Source organism: Cygnus olor, chromosome 6, assembly GCF_009769625.2.
Source record: "Cygnus olor isolate bCygOlo1 chromosome 6, bCygOlo1.pri.v2, whole genome shotgun sequence".
Lineage (NCBI taxonomy): Eukaryota > Metazoa > Chordata > Aves > Anseriformes > Anatidae > Cygnus > Cygnus olor.
The window spans coordinates 25875345-25900327 of record NC_049174.1 but is presented as its reverse complement, the minus strand read 5'-3'; the positions used below and the strand labels follow the sequence as shown (position 1 = coordinate 25900327).

General features: G+C 44.0%; 1 protein-coding gene across 4 annotated transcripts in view; it reads left to right on the top strand.

The window, feature by feature from the left end:
- The window catches only part of SLC15A2 (solute carrier family 15 member 2), a 39229-nt gene extending 14246 nt beyond the window's left edge, over window positions 1-24983 (top strand). For 3 of the 4 annotated variants that reach the window (XM_040561779.1, XM_040561776.1, XM_040561777.1), the window contains 16 exons: window positions 700-777; window positions 3408-3490; window positions 4774-4860; window positions 5175-5264; window positions 5539-5583; window positions 7803-7835; window positions 8909-8997; window positions 10686-10767; window positions 12693-12818; window positions 13522-13686; window positions 16050-16096; window positions 17322-17432; window positions 18816-18912; window positions 21194-21340; window positions 22384-22488; window positions 23362-24983. In XM_040561779.1, coding sequence (XP_040417713.1) covers window positions 700-777; window positions 3408-3490; window positions 4774-4860; window positions 5175-5264; window positions 5539-5583; window positions 7803-7835; window positions 8909-8997; window positions 10686-10767; window positions 12693-12818; window positions 13522-13686; window positions 16050-16096; window positions 17322-17432; window positions 18816-18912; window positions 21194-21340; window positions 22384-22488; window positions 23362-23538 — 1562 coding nt within the window. In that variant the 3' untranslated portion in view covers window positions 23539-24983. The remainder of the gene's footprint in view (window positions 1-699; window positions 778-3407; window positions 3491-4773; window positions 4861-5174; window positions 5265-5538; window positions 5584-7802; window positions 7836-8908; window positions 8998-10685; window positions 10768-12692; window positions 12819-13521; window positions 13687-16049; window positions 16097-17321; window positions 17433-18815; window positions 18913-21193; window positions 21341-22383; window positions 22489-23361) is intronic. The other variant, XM_040561778.1, reaches the window with a different exon arrangement.

The window sequence follows — 24983 nt, the reverse complement described above, 5'->3', positions numbered from 1 at the left end:
TGAGAACTGAGCTAGGCCAAGAGGCCCAGGGTTTCGGTGAACCATACCTCAGATCAGTCGAAGCCGTGCTCTGACAAACCTGGCTTCCTGGTGGGCAGGACCTGACGCCTGGAGCAGGCAGCCTCTCGTGAGATTGGGAAGGAGAGCAAGGGAACTGGAGATGCAACCAGAGCATTAGGTCTAATGGCTCCCATTTATTTAGGAGTAGGGGATTTTCCTTCTGCCTTGTCCACTGTAGGTTACTAGGAAATCAGATGTGGGTTTCTAGCTCAAAAATTCATGAAGCTGGCACAAATGATATGTGAACACAAATGATATGTATGAACACAGTACTGATTGTTTAGATCTATGCAAATACATAATGATTTGAGGTTATTTTGATTTTGTTTTGTTTTGTTTTTTCTCCAAATTACGGTTCCTACCACTTCTTTCTACCTATTTGTCTGCCCTTTCCCTTCTGTTCTTCTGATCAATACCCCATTATCAGCTGCTGCTGCTGGCAGACACTAACCCTGCTTCCAAATTGTCCTCGTCAGGGGAGGACAACTGTTTCAAGGAGATTCAATTCACAGTGTCAAGCACCAGCAAAGAAGATTTAAAGCTAAGAGAAGTGACTGATTTAAGGGAAGCAAATCAAAGACCCAGGTAACATAAGTCTGACTGTAATGAGATGCTTTTATTTCTGACTTCCATTTTTAGGGGATGTGAAATGTTTTGGAGAGGATTGTTATGCACTGGCTTTTGGTGTCCCAGCAGCACTGATGGTGTTGGCGCTTGGTGAGTGAAAACTATAATGCTTCTAGTAGTAGTTACCATTTGTGAGTCCACTTATAGATGAGAAAATGCACAAGTTTACCAGCTCTGGATGGATACTGTGATGGGAAGCTCAAGGGTACAAGGTCGTCCAACAATTTCACAGTTCAGAACAGCAAGAAAAAACACCTGGTTCACTCAGTGGTGGGCAGACAGTGGTCATCCTGCGATCCTATAGCATGACACTGGTGAGCGAGTGGTCTAGTGGGTGTATCACAGTACAGTTACCTTGTTCAATATAACAAAGGGAGTCACCAAAATCATTCTTCTGACGGACTATAGCTTTGCTTGTCAGTAAGTCAGGTCTTTGAGCTGCCATCTGAGCAGTCCTCAAAGTTCCCCAATTCACAGAAGGGAAGCTTAGTATGACATTTCTAACCTTTGCACAGGCTTTTTGTAGCTCGGGGACATCTTTAATGGATCAGACTTTTGCCTCAGAATCTGTTTGCCACCCAGAAATCCCAGAAGAAGCTGAATGAGATGCTACTTTATTCTGAGCTGTCTCAGTTTGCTTGGCTGAAGTAATTCCCACAATTATAGTGACAGCCTATTATTATGTTGCAATAATAAGCCCTCATTGCCCAAGAGTCCGGAGGCAGCCGCAATCATCCTACTCCCTAAAGCTTGCATCTTAGCCCCATTAATGTACTGTCAAGACTTCTTCTTCAACCCCTGTCAAATACCTAGCAATTTCTACATTCCTACAGTTACTCCTCAGTAACCAATATAGAGGACACCCCATTAGCTTTAGTTTCACAGTTGCAAGCGACTGAGGGGAGCAGTCCCCTTATTATGCTGCATTTGAGAGGTTTAAACACAGCATGGGGTGACTTCTTATTCAGCTTGTTAGCTTAATTGAGAGACCAAGCAATTGTTTGATTTCACCATAGCATCTGTGATTTGAAAAGTTCATCGCCCAGTGAATGTGAGTGCTGCTTTTCCCCCTCAAACTTCCATCTGGCAGAAGGATCAGCACACTGAAGAAATGTCATCAGGCCACAGCCAGTGTTACAGCAATTATTTTCTAAAAGTGCGTGGTCATGGGCCTGAGCAGCTTTTCTTTTCCCACATGGCCTACTCCTATCAGTTTAAGGCAGCATAGGCTTCTCTGTGCTGAAAGTTTCCAGCAGGATAGTAGTAGTTGCCCAGGGGAAAATGGACATGTAAATACTGCAGTTTCAGTGAGGCCATCAGTCGAAATGTGTTTTTAGCTAGTGTCCTGCTGCCAGATTCCACAGCCCGTCCTGGCAAAGCAGCTCTGTTCTTTCGTAACATGCTAAAATGCTCTTGGATGTGATATATTTGACTATGTGAGCAGTGCGCAGGACTGGAGAAAACACCCTTCCAGTCCTGACTGGCCCCCTCCCTGTGACGCTGGAAAACGAGGATAGGTTTAGAGGCAGAATGGAAATCTTATACAGCGAGATTGTCTGAGCTGCTTCAGTTTCTGAAAGATAAGAGAGGACTGGTATTATTTAATTTCAAATGCTAAACTTAATGCAGGAACCTCAGTTCCCAGTGGAGTCAGTGGCATCCCCAGGAGGTATTTCAGCAAACCTAATCAATCTCCCTTAGGAGGCACCAACGACTCCACGGAGAGATGTTAAAAATGAGGTAGTGCAGTTGCCCACTCTGTGACTTTGGACAAGTGACTTTGATTGAGATTCACCTAAACCGACTTCAGATGCCTCTCTGACGGTTCTGCAAGTCAAAACAGGACATAAAGGGTCTTCATAGTGAGAAAAGAGAAATGGTGAATCTCCTGCAGCGTTCCTATGTTAGGATAAAAATGCCTACTTTTCTCCACTGGCTGTGGACCGACCTGGGTGACTGGGTTAGCTTAAAATGCTTTTTTATATGGATTTTGTGCTCAGCTTTTATTGTGCTTCTCCCTGCTAACATCTTTGGAATTGCAGTGCAGTCAAAGGCTCTCAAAGAGCAGGACAAATGATCTGTAATTGGATAGCTCCATCTCTGACAACATTTTGAAGCCTTGCTTCATATGTTTTTGTGCTTTGAGGGAGAAAAACAAGGCAAAACAATATCTTAAATTGCACATCCTTCCATGGAAACCACGAGTGGAGGTAATTTCCCTTAGCACCAGTGTGTGAGGCAGTGGCCTTGGCGAGTTGGGCTGGCAGTTGCCATTGAAATGTGGGTGAGATGCAATACACAGAGCCCGTGTTGGATCTGCACTCATCCTCACGTGGTTGCAATGACTCGGGGATGGTTTCCAGCACAGGTATCATCAACATCAGATGCAGGAATTAAATGTGGATTGTATTTTAAGTTTAGCCCACAAAAAGCATAGATGGGGGAATTTTCAAAGCACTGGTTTTCTGCATGAATCGAGGTGCATGTTGTACCACAGCAGATTATGAGAAGATGGCAGTCACTTTGTAGGAATCACACTGCCTCTTGTAGGAACTTGCGTTTTCTTCCATCTGAAGGCATGAATGGTGTCCTGTATGTTTGTTTTGTTTGATAAAATTGCAATCCTGTAAGCCCTAAAGGGAGAGGATTTCTGTTGAATATGGGGGTTGGGGCTGAGCTTTAGTCATGTGAATTCCCTTCTGGATTATAATATTTTTCAGTTGTGTTCATTGCTGGAAGTGGGCTGTACAGAAAAATGCCCCCACAAGGGAATGTCTTACTTGAAGTGTGCAAATGCATTGGAGTAAGTATGTGCCATTCCTTCTCTTTCATGCACGACTCTGGGGCTGCAGATCAGAAAAGCACAAAGGGAATGGGGAGGGGGCATTTGGAGTTCTGTATGCTGCTCCTGGATATATTGCTAATGAGCTAGAAGGAATAAGGAACACATTTAGGTCCCAGTTTATTCTTTCAGCATTTCAATTGTTTTTCCATAGTTCCATGAACTGTTTAACTGATGCCAAGTAGAACCACTTGGGGGGGATGCTGAAAGACAGGCAGGAAACTGAAAGGAAAATTAAGAAACTCACAAAGTATCAGAAATGTGACTTTCTTTTTCAGCTGAACAATTTTACTGAAGTTTATCAGTTCAGCAGACAGTAAGAGTACGTGTTCATATTATGCGCATTGAGCATGCTCTTGTAAATGCAAGAGATGCTTGCTGAAGTTGCAGTATAGCCTTATCAGTTATTTTTCATAGTGTGTAAGTTGAATATAGTATGTGCAAAAATACTTTCTTGGTTTTGGGTGGATTGATGTTTCTTTTTCAGGAAGCTGAAAACATTCAGCAAATGTTTTCTTTTTGCCTAGGTTAATGCTAGTGACAGATTTACCTCAATGAAGCAGCCATATCTTAAGGATAGGGTGTCTAAGTGAGGCTGCCACTCTTCTTGCCAGAGTCTGTTCAGCGGCTGGAGCACGCACTATAAACAAACAAGTTAAAAATTTGGTGTCACTGATTTTTCCTTCAGTGAGAAATGAACTTGAAAGCTTCTCTAGGACTGGATGAGACATGGGCTGCACCAGGAATATACAAAGACAGGCCTACAGAACAAGAAAGGAGGGAGAGTTCTGGTTTTGACATTGCTGTGTATAATGAGGCGTTCCCTTCCCAGCACAGTGGTCAAACCAACAGGTGCCTTTCAGAAAAGAAGGGAAGAAGAAATTATGTTCAAAGCTTTATAACCTATCAGGTTTTAAATGAAGCAAGAAAGTCTATGGGGGCTAATGCCAGATTTGTCTCTGAAAGGCTGAGGAAGTTGTTCATTACCACATCATGCCTTTAATTAACCAATGCCACAGAACCTTTCCTGCAGAGAATTGGTCATAAAGTGTCCAGTCCTGCACATGCAGATTTCGGATTTGTCCAGCAGAATTATCTGGTACTGTGTACCTTTGGGGATGGGGAGGGCAGTCCTGAGCTGGAAATGTGGCAAGGGCTGATATGTAAAGCTTCTGAAAGGGAAAGGAAATAGTTTAAACAAGGTGGCAGGCACAAGGGAGCTATTCATCTATTTTTTCCCCTAGTTTGCTATTAAAAACAGGCTGAAAAACCGCTCCCATCATATTCCAAAGAGAGATCACTGGCTCGACTGGGCATCAGAAAAGTACTCGGTAAGTGATGCTTCACCTGGTAGGTTTGGAGGGGGAAAGAAGAAGGCAGGGAGGCAGACAGACTTAAGACTGGCCTGGCCACACCACTCTTCACATATGCCAGTCTTTCACTTGTCCTGTCCCTTCCCATGTCTGTACTCTCCTGACCCTTAATGGACGGTTTAGGTGCTGCACTGAAATGCAGAAGTGCAAAAATGCCCATGAGTAAATGCGATGAATAACTGCCATGTAGAGAGACGTTGGAGCTCTCTTGCTTTGTGGCTGGAAGCTCGTGTTGTCCTGTCATCTTATCTTTCTGCCTCTTCCCTTTATAGAAACAGCTGATTGGGGAGGTTAAAATGGTGACACGCGTTCTCTTCCTCTTCGTACCACTGCCGATGTTCTGGGCGCTGTTTGATCAGCAGGTACAGTACCAAAGCACCCTGAGGACACGGAGCGCTACACCCCTCCTAGGTGTCTAGGGGCTTGACCCATTGTCAATGCTGGTTCTGCCTTTGCAGTTTGCACAGAATGGTGAGAAGGAAGTGTGCCATGCCTACTGACAGGCAGTATAGGGAAGGGAAGGAATAGACAGGGGAAATAAGACCTCCAGCCCTTGTCTTCTCTATCTCCATGTTTTCTCTTCTGTAGGATGTCTTAAAGCCTTAAAGGCTTCACAGCTCTCTGTTTTCTTCTTAGGGATCCAGGTGGACTTTGCAAGCCACAAAGATGAATGCTGATTTTGTAAGTACTTACTGTCACCAGGGACAAGACTAGTAGTAATATCACTGCTCTTGCTTTTTAATTGGAGTCTTACAATACTAAGAGCTTCTGCTTAATGAGTCTGGATGAGTTGCACTTCCAATGATCAGAAGTAAGGGGCTCTGTGTGGCCATGTGCAATTCATCACAGCACATCTTGGCACGGCAAGGAGCGAGGGCTGGGAAGCCACCGGCAGCTTGCAGTCAGGAGTGCTGACATGCTGGCAACTGGCTGCTCCGTGACCTTGAGCAGGTAGGGTTTCCAGCCTGCTCCCCCCATGCAAGGGGGAAATCAGGGAAAGTTCACACAGCCCTTGCAAGGTATAACGAGAGCTGTTATAGTTGTGTGCCTCTGCTCTGGCTGACTTGGTGATACATTAATGAAGCCTCTAAGGATCAGCAGGAATCCTGTGCATAGGGTAGAGATGTGGTGAGGTTTAATTAGTAGCCATAAAGCACTTCAAAGATGTCAATGGCAGGATGCAGTGGCAGATAAATGTGGATCAGCTGTATGGCTCAAGATGTCACCACCCAGGGCCAGTTTCCAGACATGTATATTCTAATAAGCCATCTAGATCTCACCTGTGGATGTTCACATCGGAATTTAAGATCATAAATACCCATTTCACAGTTCAATATTGACATAAGGTCCCAAATTTGAGCCCTTCTATGTCTCTCCCATTAAAAATTTGGCTCTCAGCATGTGATACTCATTAGGCTTAATTAATTCAAATGAGGCATGAAAAAGACTACACAGTGGGTAATATTTTACCCACTCAAGAAAGGCAAAATAATGGAAGTTCCTGAAGTCTTTGTGATGTGTATCTGGAAACTTTGTTTTCTGCTGTTGTGCTTGCATGCACTTAGTGATCTGTAGCAGAACATCTAAAAATCGCCAGGAGTCACTTATTAAACTCTCCCTGGTGGAGAAGAAAACTGTTTGGGTTGTTTTTGTTGCACCAGCTTGGATGGATTTTTGGCTTATTTCAGTCTCATTCCCTCTCAACATCCATGGTCAGCTGCCCCAACCCATGAAGGTGAAAATTAACTGCAACATTTGGGCAATTTCATTGTTAGGCTTGTTGGAGTTTGTGTTTGCAAAATTCCATGTTTTTGCCCTCTCCAGCCAAAGTACTCAGCTAGGAAGGCTGGAGTTAACAGGGAGTGATTTAATGTGAGATGAAATGTTTTAGGCTTGTTTCCTAATGGCACATTTGTATAGTGTACACAAAGTAGCAGGGGGAGAAGGTATTTGCCTGATACTTTTAATTGCAAGGCTTCTTTTCTGTGCCCAGTGCTTTTTACTCTCCCAGGAGGCAGCTGCCAGCAGAGACAGGTAGTCATTCCACATTCAGCTCAGGGCAAGCCTGGCAGACAGGAGACAAATCCCTGCAGTGCTTTCTCAGAAAGGTACCATTTCCTACCTAATGTTTTTCTCTTTTCTTTTCATCTTAATTTCAAATGAAAAGCATAGTGTGGAGTTCAGACAAATGCCAGCCCCTGCCTGGAGACAGCTCATCTGCCTATTTTGGGGACTGGGGTCCCTCCATCCATCCCTGCTGGCCTCACCCAATTGCAGGGGCTAAGCACGGCGGTGCAAGGGTGAAGCAGCTCCTAAAAGCTTAAGTACTCTTGCTTCAAACTAAGAAGTTACAGTTGAACAGCTGACCAAAACCCGTTTGGTGCCTTTGGCAAATGGAGGGAAGAAATGCGTGTTTGTACAGCCTACTGGCTCAGGAGCGCTCTTCTGTTGTCCTTTTGGGGTGCTGGGGACAAATGCCAACAGAGCTCAGAGGTCTTGAAACTTGAGGGCATTCACTTGCAGGATTTGGGCGTTTCCATTAGAGAAGCAGGGGGAGGAAGCTCTGGATTCAGGTCCCAGCTTGGACACTAACGTGCCTGTTCCTCACCACTCACCCAGGTCAGGGCTCAGCCAGTCTGAAAGATGGGTTTCAGTACCTGTGACAGGCGGTGTCCCAGCTGCCATATATCAAGGGCTGAGCGCAGCTTGCTTGTGCAAAATGATTCTTATCACACTATTTGTCTTTAGATGACAAGTGTCAAGTGTCAACGAAAAACATTTGAGGAAACCACCTTTGCTGCTAAAGCCTATCCTGTGGGCTGGTTGCTTATTTGCCATCAACCACATACACTGTCGTATCATGGTGTTTATGAATCACTTGGAATGTCTTTTTGTTTCAGGGAATATATGTCCTTCAGCCTGACCAAATGCAGGTAAAAATACTTTAGGGTAGGAAATTCTTTTAGAAATTCTTTTTCTCTCTCATTCTTATTTTTCTGCTGGGACCAGTGGCCCATTTCTAGTCCTTTTGAAGATAATAGCAGTGCTCCTGATAACTAGTGTGCTGTGGACTCTTGCTTACTGCTCGCTAGCTCTTAAGCAAGCTTATTGCCTTGATGTTCAGAAGATCCCAAGGCTGTTCTAACACAGAGGTTGAATCCTGCAGAATAATGCAGAGATGTGGGAGGATATGCCACTATAATAGCTCTTGAACTAGTGCAGGCATGTGGAGGATACAAACTGTGTATCCTTTTAACATGGCTCTGCACTGGGATCAGCGTTACACCTGAAATATGTTTCCTTCCTCCCTTCCTGCAGGGCAAATGAAAATGTGAAGGCTCTAACATGGTGCCATATTGTCACAGTTGATTACAGTTCCTACACTGAGCAGCTCTGAAGAAATACAAGGCTGTTCTGTTCCCCTCAAATCTTCCTTCAAAGCTGAGACTGAGCATCTCTCTTTGCTTGTTCTCCCGTCGCTCTCTGTTTTCTTGCTTTGCCACTGCAGGCTGGCAGACAAGCTCTGCCCTCCCAGGAGAAATGCAGTTCCTGGGGGGCTCCTGTGCTGTGTGCAAGTATGAGAAATTGGCAATCTCACAAAATAGTGCCTGTTCCTCTGGGATTTTGCTCAAGTCCCAAGATGTTTCCATTATTGCTGATCTGTTGTAAGGTCCCACCACAGCCCCTAAGGTTGCCTGCCTCCATTTCAGCGGGTTTTGTACTCTCTAAAAACATAATGCTTCAGTTCTCTCTTCAGGGAGATGGGGCTGGTGATGCTTGCTTACCTCTTGGAGAGGAGGATGTGAACAAAATGTATTCGTGCCTGTGAAACCTAAATTGCAGAAGCCGTCGAACTGCAAACTATGATTATATTTTTAAAGGAGGTTTGAAAGTGTTTGTTCATGTCCTTTATTTAATGGAATTATTTCTGGAGGACAGTGCTTTATGAGTTTAATTACTGAAAGTTGCTTTCTAGTCACTAAACTCCCATTCTTTTGTATTGCAGTTCTTAAATCCACTTCTTATTCTTGTCTTCATCCCAATTTTTGACCTTGGGCTCTACCCTCTGATAAGCATGTGCAAATTTAATTTCACGTAAGTACTTGGGGACAATGCGGATACCTCAGTTCTTCCTCTTTTGCAGCAAGTGTGCAGAAGAACAGCTTTTAAGAAGAAACACAAATTTCTATTCACCCTTCCCACTACTTGCTTCTGCCTCTCTGGCAGCGTCACCATCTTCTGTAGGCCCTGGCAATTCCAGAGGGGAAAATTCAATGGTGTTAGATTCTGCTCTATCAACAGATTTTCCCTGAAGCTGATATGAACAGTCCCTTTTAAATTTGATCAACATGTCCTTCACCTTATCTCCTGTATCACCGTTAAATAATTCCCTTCCTGAAGCTCCCAGGGGGCCAAACTCACTGTCCCACAGTGTGCGCTGTGTGTGGTCTTGTGAAGGCAGGTTCCACACTAGGATAGGAACCGGTGAGAAACTCTAGAGCAAAACGGTTGTTTCTGAGACCCAATTTATGCATTTGGGGTGTGTATTACTTCTGAGTATCTCTAGTCTGCCTCTGTGGATTGATGCCCTTTAGCAGTGGAAGTAAGTTATGTGCACCTGCCAGTACAGATCTAGCTGAAACAAACCAAGTTTGTGTGCTCCAACACCACTCCTCAATGTGAAATAAAGTGTGGAAAGAGGGAACAAGTGGGAGATTGGCTTCAAAAGCCCCAGCTTGGCAAAAAAACATCCTGTCTGATGACCAGTTCACAGAGTAGCTCACCCAGCAGCACAAACCCATGCACTGACCAGGACTGAATGTCACACTCTTTTTGTCCCCTGGATGCTGGATGCTAACAGGCTCCTATCCAGTTTAGCCATAGATGTGGCTGTGGAAATACTGTAGTCTTCAGGGTTTTCATCTATGTGGCTGCAAAAGTTTGTGCTACACAATCTCAATGCACAATTTGAGGTCAAAACCAGTTTGTTTGTTACAAAATAGAAACAGTAAATATGTTCTTATCCCAGGGCATGTAGCTGAGAGACAGAATTTGGGTTCATAATCTGGGGTTCATAATCCCACATCCCTGTCAATCTAGAATATGAGTCCAGACCACTACAAGGAGCAGAAACCACAGAATCTAGATCCACGTTTTTTTCAAATCTCAACAACTTGGTGGACCTGCCATTCTAGACCTATTTTACACCCTTTTATATCATATTGTCTCACATAACTCTGGCAGAGTTGTAATAGTTCTGCACCAGTTTCAGAAGCAAGTTCCTTATTCTCCAGAAATGTGAATCTATTGGCAGGAGAAATAACCCAGAATGATGACACAGATGGTCAGAAATGCTGATGACAAAAACTACATTTTTTCTGCTCTTCATTCCTGCTGCTAAATAGCATGCTACTTATCTTTTGCCTTTCCCAAAAGAGAGTTGAAGATGTGTCATTTCTAGTGCTCCTTCCAACATCACAGGTTAACATAATGCCATGAGCTACTCCCACTAGAAGAGCTAAGAACAAGATTATATGCAACTTGCAAGCACAGAGCTTTTTTCATGGCATATCAGTTTTAATTGGCCTCAGTGCTGGCCTCATACAGAAAAATAGAATAGTTTTAAGTTAAATGATTGGCAATTTAAACAGCACGTCATCCCCAGTGCCACCTGTTGGACAGTTTATTATGTGGTTTTGGCACATCTTAGGCTCTGAGGAATTATATTTTATATTTTAAATTACTTTCTTTTCTTAATGGCACCTCTTTCATTTGCTCCACAGGCCTATTAAGAAAATGGCAACAGGTATGATCCTTGCAGGGATGGCGTTTGGACTTGCAGCTATTGTAGAAGTCAAAATAAATGTATGTATAGCACAAGAGATTCCTCAAAAATACTTGGCTTTCCCTAGGGTGTTTTATTGATGCCTGTTGGATAATCCTTTTACCCATTGTGATCCTGGATTGTCACCTTCAATTTGTTCTTTACAACTAAACATACTAATCCAATTGCTAATTTAAATTCTTACTTTCTGTGTCTGTCTGTCTGTCTGTCTGTCTTTCTGTGTCGTTGTCTCTCTCTTTTTCTGCTCTTTGCAGTTTTACTGTGGCAGTCACCTGTATTGGTCTATATTCTATAATTCCATCACCAGTGCTTGACAGACACCTAGTTAATGCTAGAGATTAATTCTCAAAAGGGTAGTCTGTTCTCTCTTCTATTTCTTGCTGTAGATTGCCTATATTTTACTGTTTCAGTTTATTTTATTCCTTTTCTGCTTTGGGTGAGGATGTGTTTTTTACACAACCAGTTCATTCTCCGGTGATGCAGGTGAATGCACTCCTGGACACCAGGGGCTGCTGGCCATCCCCAGACAGAAAGCCAGCAAATCTCTTGTAAATTCCATATTAGCCCCTGAAGATTTGTGCCATTTGTTTCTGGCCCGTGACCAGCTTTGTGCAAACTTTGGCTGACCTTTGGCTTAAGAAAGATGCTGTAGGATTAATTTTTAAAGCTTTCCATGTATACTTAAAGTGTTCTGTTACAGAGTGGCTGGCGCACAGCCCTGGATTAATATTTGCTGGCTCCTCAGATGAGATGAATCCATGGACAAGTCTCCCATTGCAATGAGACTGTGGGCTGAGGTCCTTTCTGATCTCTTTTCTTGAGCAATGAAACGCTCTCATTGCCAGCCACAACAGCTCTCTCTGAGCACTGAAAGTCTGCTCTGGCTGTGGGCAACTCATCCAGGCAGAGGCACGATGAGTTAGATGTTGCCCCCTGCCTATCCATGGAAATTTTACCCTGAAGGCCACTAAAAGCTCCAGCAAAGAGGGACATATGATGGCCCGCCTTGGCTTGCTGTGAGTAGTGCAAGTGAAAAGCCACAGTAGTGGGATTTGCTGAATATTAATATTGGGAAATACATGGAAAACAGTGTCACCCTATCTTTTCTGACAGTGTCTCCCCTCCAAGCTAGGTTGAAATTACCCTGCCTGCCATACCTGAATTACAGGGTGAGACAGAAAAAAATTAATAGCTCTGATTTATTCCTCGCAGCTACCTGAAAATGAAGTGAGGGGAAAAAAAAAAGTAAAAGAAAATATACAAACAAACAGCAACAAAACATAAAACCTCAACAAAATAAAAAAAAAAATAGTTTTAGATCTGCAGTACAAGGCTGACATTGATTGAAGTACTCTTTCTAGGAAAAATGACTCCTGGCAGAAAGAGATACCTGCGTACTGCAGGCATTATCTTCCCTTTCCTAGAACACAGCGAGCAAGGTCTGTGCTGAGGTAATATGGTGTCAAGTGATGCAAAAGCACCAACTACAGACATGGAGCTGGACTGGGATTTCCAAAACTGCTTAGCTTCTGGCCTAATTCTTTTCCCAGTCACCGACTGCAGTGGGAAAACAATTATTCTGGTCCCTGCTTTTGAAATCTATCACAATTCTTCCTTTCTGACATGGCAGTTGGTTAAATCCAGGCACTTGGGAACTGTATAATGAGAGAGTGACACTGTTCTACCTGCCCAGCAGTTGTGTAGCCTCTGCATTTATTGGTGTGAAGAGCAGCCTTTGTGAAGAAGGGTAGGTTGGCTATTGAGGTACTCCGAGGAAGCCTCCCTAAATAAGATTTATGTTCGGTTTTCTCTCAGTGCAACTTCTGATGAGGAAGGGATGGAAAAATGTCATTACAGAGAGGAAGACTATTATGACTAAAAAGGAAGAGTTATTAAAACGTTAATAAGCATACAGATGGCACTTAAAGCCTTTTATTTTAATTAGGAAACCGATATGCCTCAACTTGTCCCAAAAGAAAGTTTAATTCAGGTCCTGAATTTGGCAAAGAACCCTGTTCAAGTGACAATCCAAGACCAGGACCTATTTCAGCAGCCTGTGGAGGCTTTTCAGGTAAGTGTGTGTGTGTGGGGATGGCACACCTGACCTGCATCCCATTGAAAAAAGGGTGGGCTTTTTTTCAGACACTTGCCAATAAAACCCCCAGATGCTAGAGCTTGTTCTCTGCCACCTTAGAAGTGTATGGGAATGGCTTTGGAGAAGGAGCACACTATCTCTGACCAGACAGAAAGGGAAGAGTTTGGAGAAATATTTTCTTGACAAAGGATGAAATGGCTAAACACATTCACCTAGAATTGGAATAAAGGAGGAATGTCCCAATACGAGGCATTCAGATCACATCTCTCAGTGATCAGACACGATCCAGACATTGCTGTTGGGATCTGGATGGCAACTGAAAAGTATTTACCTGCAGAGGAGGAAAGAAATGGGAAAGTAGTTAACCGGGTATGGGCACTGCAACTTGTTTCCTATTTCAGCTTCCAGATTACTTCCAGGTCAGCCTACTTTGGGTCTCAGAACAGCAGGCCGTTGGCTACCAGCTGCCTGCCACATTTTAGATATGGTTTCACTGGGGCAGAGCAGGGCCAGGGAAAGGGTAGCTGTGTGTGTAGAAGGTTTCCTGGCCTTTGGGTTACAACTGGCAAGGGAAGCTACTCCAAGCTCTGAGCTGACCATCCTGAAGCCTTTCTCATGTGAAGAAAGTGTGTAGCCAAGTTTTTTTTTTTCCTCTCTCTTTTTTTTTCTTTCCCCACAGAACCCAGCTGAGTACTCAAATTTGATATTGAATGGCGAGCAACAGAACCTTCACTTCGTCCTGCAACATCAAGGATTGTCTCTCACTTTTAACTACACCGCGAAGGAAAAATCAGTATACAGCTTAATTGTTTTTGAGGCAGAAGGAAGCCTATCAAGTCGCCTAGTGAGTGTGGGAGTGAAGTGTAAATACAATATTAATTCAATGGCTGTGATGATACAATGGGTAATGGGGTAATAGGGTCATTAATTCACTTGCTCAGTTGCAGTGTCTGTCTGATTGCTCTCAGTTGCTCAAAACCTGACTTCTTAGCTAGCGGCACTGGATCTGTACACATTTCTGCTGGTTGATTAATAGAGGCGTTATGGCATCTGAGAGTTGCTAGGAACACTTTAATTCAGTGAATGCTGCAGTGGGAGAGCAGAGTCATGCCTGCTGGGCAGCAGAGCTTGTGAAAGCTGAGGAAGCAGAGAACCAGAGATTTTCCCCAAAAGATGGTTCTATAAAGCAAAGATGTTAAAGAGGCTCTAGGGCTGGGCACGGAATAAAAGCATCAGAGAAATGACTCTGGGCTTAGTTATTACAAGTGTTTAGTGAAAAAGCACAGAAGGCCCATTTGTTTTGTTGAACAGAATAAATGATTAAGCTCATTTCCGGCTCTGCTGCAGAGCCGCCTTTGTTTGGACTTCTGTGTATTGCTGCAGTAACTGTAGAGACGTATATGGGATATGTAGGGCCAGATTCTGATATCTTCTGAATGCAGCTGTATGCCAAGAAGCTCTCTTAAAATGAACGGTGTCATTTCACATTGTGGTAGGTGTGTATGTATGTGTAAATGCCATCAGAATCTGTCCTCATGCTGAAACACCAATTCTCTTACTCTCTTAGCAATTCCTCAGCCTCCTGCCTTGCAGAGTTGCCACTGCAAAGGCTTTCAATACTGTGTAGTAGGAATCGTGTAATTGGTTTTAAAAATGCAGAGTTTCAAGAATTTTTTTTTTTCCTTTCCCCTTCTCTTTTATGGTTTGGAACCTGGGGCTCATTTTCACACAGTGCCGTTAAGTTTCCCTGAGACCCTGATGATTGTGTGCTGTTTCCTTTAGAAATTGATGCTCGTACACTGATTTTCATACAGTCTCCGTGAAAAAGAAAGCCTGAGACAGGCTGAAGCAAAGCAACCTCTGAACCTCAGTACATCTCTGTGCTGCCCCAGCTATCTAGCCTGTGCTTGAATTAATGCCTACCCCTGGCATGGGCAGGCTTCCATGCAGTGCTGTTGGGTGATGCTATTGACTTGTCATTCTCAGCATGAGATAAGGGAGGTGTGGAAGACAGTGTAGTAAATTATACTGTCCAACATTGCAACACAAGGGAGGCAATGGCAGCATCACTGCTGTATTGTGGGGCCTGTCCTGGAGTGGCCACGGACCATGCCAGTTTCCCCCAAACCCATGCTAGGTTTGGATCCCCCCGCTCAGGTGAGGATGCTTTCTTGGAAGGATCCAATCTGAAACTGGTTTCTTCTCCTTTGTGGGTGGTTGAGTGGGCAGCAAATGAATTTGAGAGCTCTGGGGATCATTGGTGAAAGCGAGTAATAATTTGTCTAGCCCGCCTGCAATGAACTAGAGTGTTAATCCCCATGTGCCTCCCACTGAAAGAAATGATGTTGTTGTTTATTATTTATTGCTCCCACATTTATTATTCACTATGGCTATTCGTTATTTAGGGCATATATTATTTCTGGATCAGCATATCACACTGGAGTAGAATAGACATTTTATAGGGATACTGAAATTTTGGATCCTTGCTTAGAAGCTCATGGTTTAACACCAGGAAGAAAGCGTGAAGAAAGGGCTAGAAAATTTGGCAACCAGGTTGCCAATCCAAGGATGTGCCTGCAGAGACTGCAACCACGAAATAGATCAGTGCATCATGGTGTCTCCTGCTCTCTGCCTGCACCATGAAACATTTTCTCTCTTGAGTACTGAAGGTCAGGGAAAACGTGAGTGATACATGATGATCAGAATAGTAACCTAATGTTCCCTGTTGGCTTTAGGCTCTGTGAAGCCAATGAGTAAGCCAAGAATCAAGCTCTGGAAGTTAGGCAATTTGCTGTTTTTGTAGGAATATGGCACCTGTGTTTGGTTGCAATTAATCACTGAAAAGTTAATGTGGATAATGCTCTGTTGTTGTCTTCAGATTGAGACAAATACTTATGTTAGAGGGTGTTACATGCCTCAGTAGAAGGGTAACTGGCTGAAACTCTGTAGCTTGTGTTATACAGGAGGTGAGAAGGAACATACAATCTCATCTTAAGCCCTAGGTGGAGCTGAAATTTTGCCATTGGTTTCATTGTACCAGGGCTTCACTTCTGTGGCCTGATATAAAGTTTATGTGAGAGTTCAGTCAATTTCCACAGGCTTTGTAACAGGTGTAATTCCACAGGCAAAGATATTTTCTCTTACACGTTGTTTATCAGGCAGTATTAATGCAGATATTTTTTTTTTCTTTTTTCTTCCCCTCTTTAGATTACAGACTTGAAAGCAAAGCCAGAAAATGGTTTGGCAGCTGTTAGGTATGAATGGCTCTTTTTGAGGATTCAAGGGAGGTGGGGGGAGGGAAACTGCTTTTGTCTAATACAAACTGTATGCACCATAGTCTAGGTGTTCTTGGGTTAGAATGTAGTCCATGCTTCCCCTGCAAGAAAAGGTTCAGGTGTCAGAGTGCTCAGGGTGTGCCACCTCCCACACTCACCACACAGAGCTGAACATTATTGCCATTTACTGCCTAGGAGAGGCTGGGCTGAGATGGCAACGTAAAAGATCCCCTCCCTTGGGAGGGTGATAAATTCATCTCCCTGTGTCCCATCTCTTTGGGAAAGAAAAGGAAGAAGCAATCTAGAAAGGGGCTGCTGCTGTTTGTCCTCTGCAAACTGGCCCAGCCCATGACATTCACTTATCTCATCCGACCTCACGTACAAATTTGTACTGAAGCGGATACAACGAGAACAGTATGTTCATAGCCCTGTGTTTGTGAAGGCTTCTACTGACTAAACAGTACCTTGGGGAATTGATCAATACCCGCAGTCAGGAACTTTTTTTATTTTTCTGTGAGCATTTTTGACAGAATCCCAGACCTTTCTGTTCAAAAATGTGAGGAGGTTTAACTAGGAAGACATCCTTTTTTCCCTCTAAAGTTACTTTTGTAAAGCACTTGCCTATCTTCAGGGATTTCCCCTCCATTTTAACAACTGAAAAACAAAATATTTTAAAACATAGTCAGATCAAATTAAAAGTGTTTGGTTTCACTAACAGCCCCAAGCTGAAAGCCCCGTGCTTTCCCATGGAAGACTGTTTTGATGAAAACACATTATTTTGTTGAAAACTCATTCCCACTAGTAGAAACTCCTTGGAAAGTATTCCAGCATGGTGCACACTCCCATCAGGACTCCCACCTTTATAGTTTCCTGGGGGGCACTGGGGCTCTGTCCTCTTGATCATATCGGGGGGAATCTCTGAAGGTGTCTGAGAAGAGATTGCTGGTAAGTTCTACCTCACAAGAAGCGGGGGTCACTTTGACAGGGGAGAAAATAAGAGGGTAAAATTACACAGCAATAGGGAAGCTAATCTTTTATTGAAAAACTGGGCAATGAATCAAGCTAATATTTTGGTAGCTTGCAGGACAAACTAGTATAAGCCTATGGACTTACAGAATGCTTTGGGATGGAGAGCGCACTTCTAAAGTGTCTAATGCTGTGCTTCTCCTGCCCTGTGTGACAACCTAATATGCTTTCATTGCAGATTCATTAATGGTTTGAGCCAAGATGTCAACCTCACCATTGACAGCAAACAGTTTGTTGCTGTTCAGAAAAACTACGGTGTTTCTGAGTACTTGCTGCTAGAGAGGGACAAGTAAGTTTCCCTTGTTGTGCTGAAGGTTCTTGGTGAAGCCTTTCCTTGGATACCATGGGGCTTTTCTCAGGCAAACAGCAAAAATTTCATTACTGTTGTCTTGGCATTTGGTTGTGTGGGCAGATGTTTGTAAAAAGGCAGAATTATCGTCTCCGTGCAGAGCAGGTGCCCTGGACCACTTGTGTGTGTACAGAAGCACTATGCATTTAGCCTGAAAAGTGTCCAAGTCAAAGGATAGCAGATCAGTATCTCTGTGCATAATATCTAGTTGAATAGATTCAAGTTCCAAACAGTGCCTGGGATAGTTCCCTTCCCATGGCTGTTATTGCTCTGTTAAGATAAAATCATTGGGAACAGAGCTTGAAAACATTTCTGCTATGACATGAGTATAATGCCATCCTAATTTAGGCAATGATTTTCTTAGAGTCAGGTCAAAGGAATCTTGGGAACCCAAAAAGCTTTTAGAAGTCCAAATACAGGGCTTAGCTTTCTCTGACCTATTATTCACACTGTGCGTGGGGTTAGAGAGAAGAGGATGTCCATTCCTGTGCAAAGTAAGGTGGGAGATGGAAAAGTCCCCTCTGCCATGTGGCACCTGCTCTATTTTGATATTCTCTGAGGCCTGAGCTCTTCATGTTAGGATGCTCTCAGAGAAAGACCAATTCATATTCCAGGCCACGAGGTGTTGGTATGTGGGCTGGTAACATCGAGTAACATCACATGGCTTTGCAGACCGGGCTTGTTAGACAGGAGCTCCATATGGCCTTGGTTTGGCAGCACTGGAGTTGGCTCCTGGAGGATATTTCTGGCCTTTGCAGTGTTTCAAAAGCCTCATGGCTTTTCTCTGCATCAGCTCCATCCAAGATACTTATTGCTGCAATTTAGAAGGATGTAGCAACCACTGTGGCAATGCTGTTGAGCATCTGTGCCATTTTACACATTCAAAATCAGAAGAACGAGTACGATGGCTAACTTGTCCTATTGAAAGGAAGCGACATGGCTTGTGGGTGTGTAGCTCTGATTTTCTGAAGTCTGCCTGAGCCTGGCTAACTTGTCTGGCCCTAGGTAAGTGTCTGGTTCCTAAAGGAGTGAAGAAAAGTTTGAAAGTAAAATAAATCTGGGGGAAAAGAGAAATCCATACTAGGAAGAAGCAGCATTAAAAAATGCTAGTAATAGCCTGGGTCATTAGGTGAACTCTAGTCAGGGTCTAAGTGTTTCTGGAAGGAAAATATGGCAAGAACTCTAGAGATCCTCTGACATTAACATGACTGCAGCTTTACGTCATTTATCCTCCCTAGTCCATTGTAGGGTCATTTTTGTTAGCTGTGCTTTGTGCTCTTGTGAGAATAACCAGAAAATACTGTGCTTCATTCTTGCATCTAGATACAACGATGGAAAATGCATAACTGAAATGGGGGAATTCACCCTGGACCTTGGGCTGCTTGACTTTGGCGCATCGTACACTGTTGTGGTAACTAATGTAGGTGACCTTGTGATGGTAACAAGTGCGTTCTTCTCTGGTCTCTGGCAGTGTTTTTTTCTTATGCCGGTGACTTTCACTTGCTTTCTCCGCTCAGCAAGAACTGGGCAGTAGCCATTTGAAGGCAGTCCATTACTCAAGGGCTAGTAGAAGGTTTTGGCACTTACACAAGCAAAAAGAATGGGTACTTAGTCCACCTTATGCTGTGATCTTGCCAGATCTTGCAAGCTACACAAGAAGTAAGGTATTTTCCTTGATGGAAATCCTCGATATAAAATCGTGTGGCCTGCAGTTTGTGCCAGCACATTGCAAAGAGCTACTGCAGACACTGCCAAGAGCTAATGCTGCTTGTGGTCTCTAAAATACTGTACCTGGTAATACCTCACACCTGAGGAACTCTGCAGAAACAGTTTGCTTTATCCTCACATTTCACTTACTGACCTGAAGGCTGATCTTCCAAGGCCTGCAGGCATGCATGGGAAGAAGAAAAAGGCGAAGTGCTGATGGAGGTTGGTGAGATTGTTCATCTGTTTTCCCTTCTCTCGCCCTGTACAGCTCATTTGGAGCTCAGTGTAAAGTCAAGGCATGGCTTTCTGAACAACCCAGGGGTGTGAACATCGCAGAGAGGGTGGAATCCTTTGCGTGCCTGCCAGCTTCTTAGGCGTGCTGCTCCAGCTCTGGTCCAGCTGGCAGGAGCCACAGAGATGAACGTGATCAGCTTAGTACCCACTTTAACCTTTCCACTGCACGGGCTCACAGACAAACCAGGTCTGACAGGACACACTGCTAAGCTGCCCTCTGGGGCTTTGACTACTGTGTTGCGATGAGCAGAGCAAAGTGCTGTCAGCTACTCCCTGGCAATAACATCTCCCTGTTGGGCAATTAATGGAATCTGTTCATGTCTGCAGAGTCCAAATATGTAGGGGGAAAAATATAGCTGCAAAACACCTGGCTTTTTTTTTTTTTTTTTAACTCCAGTAGCTGGAATGGGATGCACAGTCCTGGAGGGAACAGGCAGATGCTGCCATCTGTGAGTGCAGAGATTTATGTACATAAAACACACACACACTTGAAGTGATATGGGCCAGACCCTACCTCTGTGGCAGCAAGCCTTTTTCCCCAGATGAGAAGCTGAGTTTAGTTTCATGAAGAATATTAGACTAAGAATATTGCCCCAGAGCCTCCGGTAACACAGCTGAGTCAGGGCCAGATGAGGTAGGTGCATCCCACATTGCTGTGGGTAAGGATCCCACTTTGTGGTCCTGTCTACAAAATTCCTTTTCGTAGCTGTGGCTGCTCAGGGGTGGCTCTGTGCCTCAGCCCCTCTGGGTCTCTGTTTTTCCATCTCTTGTCCTGTAGTTTCATTCTTCTGTAGAGAGTTAGTTTGCTCCAGGCCAAGATAATTTTTAATTGTTGCAGTGATTTGTACTGTGCCCTGCTCCTCTGCTGGGAGTGCTACATCCAATACCAAGAATCCAATACATTAGTCTGCTAATGTGGCTGAACTGTAATACTTAAATCATGGGGATGCTGCCTTCTACCCAACCTTCCTCAGTGTGTGGTTATAGTATGGTGCTTGTAACATTTGTTTATGGGCTAAAGAGCAATGCACAGCTCTCCTCTTTTAGCCTTCTGAAATACACTCCCTTGATTTGCCTCCCTGCACGGTGATCAAGTACATTTCGTAAATATCCCTTGTGTTTTCCCATAATACTCCTTAAACATGAGGTTTTCTGCCTGAAGTCATTTTGACCTAGTGTTTTCCTCACTGCTTGTCAAATCTCTCTCTGACTCCCTGTGCATCAGAGGCAGTGCTAATTACACCTATGAAAGCAAACAAAAGGAATTAGGAATACAGCTACGTTGACTATCTGAATACGCCTGATATGGGACAGCCTATGCTACTCTTTGAATTCCTGAAATGGATTTGTTTGTGTGTCACCATTATAGTAGGGGAGTTGTACAGCGCTCAGGAAATGGAAACAGTGGCCACGTAGGTGGAACGAGCCCTTGCCCGTCTGCAGTAACTCATGCAGCTCTTGCAGCCTGTGAGCTAGCTGGGACATTTGCATGCTGCCAGCTGTGCCCTGTGCAGTAGGAGTCAGCCCACTCCCAACAGGCTTGGATATGGCAGGGATCAGACCCATAGTTTGCTTCCAGGTCAGAGCTTTGCTTCTGTCTTTGCTTTAAGCTTCATTTTAATAAATTCTCTGTTGCAGTCCAAGCTAGGAAGGGTCTGATCTTTCAGCAGCTAATCAATGTGCCTTTGTTTTCCTGCTAGGTTTCTGGAGATGCTGTTAAGACATGGAAGTCAGAAGACATCAAAGCCAATAGTGTCCATATGGCTTGGCAGTTACCACAATACTTACTAATATCTGCTGGAGAAGTGATGTTCTCCATTACGGGTCTGGCCTTCTCCTATTCCCAGGTACTCCACTTAAAGATAAGAGGCTTACAATTAGACTTTGGGATTTATTCCTGCATCTGCCATTGACTTGCAATACGTCCTTTGGCATGACTTTGGCTTTCTAACAATGTTATCTGTTCTTCAGTTAAAAGTAGGATTATAAAGCAGCTTGCTGGGTGCCTTCAAGCTAAATTCATTCATACTCTGAAGATAGCTTTTCTCAATTATACTCAGGAAACCCCTTTTCTGGTAAAGCTGAGAAAACAGAACAGAAATGGATAGAAGTTAATTTTAATGGGAAAGCTCTGAATGCTGTAATGTCAGGTTTTCCTCCCAGCAAGAAAGTTTTTCTCCCAAATATTTTGGGTATGTATTTTTCAGTGAAAAAATGCAGAAGTATCTCAAGGACTACAGAGTGGCTTGGGGGCTTGGAACCTGCTTTAAGGTGAGAGATTGAAGGGGTAATGAGAATGCAGTGGATAATTTGATTGTGGTGTACTAGGTTGTCTGGGGAGAAGGTTTATGAGCAGAGAGGACCGAGATATTGCAAGATCAAAAAGCAGAAGCTACTCACATTTGTCCTTGGGGAGTACACTGCAGATGTTTATTAATGAGGGTGATTAATCCAGTGGGACAATCTGTTGTGAAATATAGAAAACCTTACATTGTCAGGAAGCTTAACATCAGGATCCAGCCTCTTTTCCAAAGATGTGCAGCCACAGGGCACCAGGCTCCAAGCTTCAGAACTTGTCGTGCGAGCCCCTGGGCTTCCCAATTTTACAATTTCAGCTAATGAAGGTCGGGGGTGATCAGGATCCAGCTCTGCAACAGCAGTGACTTTTCCTTCTTCATGTTATGGATGACATGTTTTGAAACCTCCTTATATGCAGCTGTAGGACTTAATAATGGAGGAAGCACTGTGCAGAGGAAATTCCACCATCTCCTCCTAGGCTGGGTCCAGGGATGCTTGTACCTGGCAGGACGTCACAGGGAGGGGTGGTGGGTGAGCTGGGCATATGGGCAGAGCACTGCAGGCACTGACCAGACCCTTCTCCTCTTTTCAGTCTCCAGCCAGCATGAAGTCGGTGCTGCAGGCAGGTTGGCTGCTCACGGTGGCTGTTGGGAATACCCTTGTGCTCGTCGTTGCCCAGGCTGCACCAATGGCACAGGTATGGTTTGGCGCTTTCAACAGAGCTAATGCTTTAAAACCAGCCCTGGGCGGTACCTCTGGATGCCTGTGCTCTGGTGGCACAGCTTTTCTGCCCAGCCCCAGGCTCCTGCACAGGGTGCTGGCAGTCTGCCCCAGCTTCCTTCCAGCCAGGGCTCTGCTTAGCCCCTAGCAACGTTGCCCTCTGGAGCAGTGGGCCTCCCCGGGCCTCCCAGTGGCAGTGAGACAGGCTGTGATAGTAGTGCTGGAGCTCAGCTCTAGGCAAGCAGGCTGTATTTGGGCCCGGAGCCTGGAGGTGATGCCAGCCGTGTGTTGCTGTTGCTTACCAAAAGCAGCTTGCCTTCACCCAGCTAGCCCGGTGGGCAGTCAGACTCCTCAGGTGTCCCGCTGGGGAATCCTTGGGGCCAGCTGCCTGTGGCAGCCCGAGATCCTGGGCTCTGCACTGGGAGGTTGTTTTGTGGAGGTTGCTTCACTTGGCTGTCAGACTGCTGGGGTGATGGCATGAAGGTATGAAGTGGGACTTGGTTTTGGCTAATGGGACATTGCCTCTCCCAAAGGCATGTTGTGGGCAAAAAGCCCAGATAGGTGTACTCCAGCCAGGGCAGGTTTGTAAGAAAAGGCTTAATGACACTAGCCCAGTGTAACCAGTCTGTTTCAAGGTATAGTGCATATATTCATCATTACACTATGTGTACATAGCTTACCAGAAAACAGGATGAGAAAGTTTCTACCTTGTGAGCAGTCTTGGATGCTGGGAAGTAACTTTAACCTAGTGCTTTGAGAAGCACTTGGAAGTTCAAAGAAACCCTCTGGACTGGGAGTCTGGGATCTCCTGACCTGATGTGTTTTTTTTTTTTTTCTTTTTCTATCCTAGTGGGCTGAATTTGTCTTGTTCACTGTTCTACTCTTTGCCGTGTGCATTATTTTCTCCATCATGGGATATTTCTATGTCAGTGTGGATCCAGAGGACCTACAAGAAAAGGAAGAGAAGACAGAGACCCCAAGCAGAGGAAACATGATTAGTCTCGTTACTCAGAAAACAAAGCTCTAACACATCATGGGGTTGGGATCTTTTTTTTTTCTTTTTTTTCTTTTTTTAACTCGGTAGATGGTAGGGTGAAAGAAAGATGGGGACAATGTTATTTTATTTTAAGCACTGTAGTCTTTATTACTCAAAATGTAGCCACCATCTAAATGGGACAAAATAGCCCTCTATATAAACAGTAGGGGTCCTGAAATCAGAGCAAATTTCCCTGGGAAAGCTCGTCTGGTATTAAATGCGCTTATAAGTAAATACAGTGTAATTTAGAACCTGCCCATCTTCCTAAGCAAGGGATACTTTCCTATGATTTCGTTTTAAACATATATTTAGGGCAGCAGGGAGGAAGGGTGGAGGGCATGCCAGATGACAGCAAAAGCTGGAGATGTTGGGGGAAAAGGATGAAAACCCAGTATAGGAATCAGGAAATAATAGAGATGATGGAAGGTTTTTTTAATGCAATCATCACTGACTGGAAGAGTTACAATCCCAAAAGGTTTCATCATGTAACTCTCCTTATGAGTATTTCACCCCATTATTGCAAATTATGAATGGCCCTGATTTATGACTTTCAGCTCCAGGCCCAGAAGTAATAACAGGGAATTAAATGCTGCAGGCTCAAATATTCCCCAAACACTACTGAACAAGATATGCATGCTACCATCTCTCTAATACATGTTTTTTCTTAGAAGTTTGCAGCGACTGATAGTATCCTTTGATTAGACATGATTAGAGAATTGGTTTATACTTTTTTACTTCAGGAATCCAGGCAGTTATTTGCCATCTTAAGCTTATATTGGACATTTCCTTTGACAGTACCTGCCACTGCAAGTTAGGGTATGGCTGTTTTCTCATCTCATGCTTCAGTTATTCCCCACTGGGAGACACACTGCAGCAGTTTCTATAAAATTCCAGGTATCCCGCAGTGACTTAAACAAGGATGCACTTTATCATTTTTTTTTCAGTCTACAAAATGAGACCATGGCATATGAGATTTTCCTACCCGATTTTCTGTCTCTCTACCAAACTTTGGATATAGGTATTTTAGCAGAATTGTGATATAACTGTCTGATTTTCCTTCCTTACATGAAGCTGTAGTTGTTGTTGTTGTTCTGCATTAGAATTATTTCAACCATTGCTGATGTAGTAAAACTGCCAAGCCAGCCCCTGCCTTCCTCTGCCACTCCAAGGCTGCAGTTGGGCCAGGTATGGCTTACTTTACAAAAGGGCTGTCAATAGGATTTTCAGGTTCACAGAGAATAGATTTTTGATGATACTTTCCTCTTCCAACTTGGCATTGGTTATATCATGAAATACACGTTTAATTTCACTCCTGTTCAGGGTGGTGCTAGGGAATATGCTTAACTTGACATCTCTGGTACTTTAATGTGCTCCTGTGTGTGTGTGTTCTTGAATAAGACTGAGAAAACCCCACGTTTTGGTTTGCACCTGGAAGA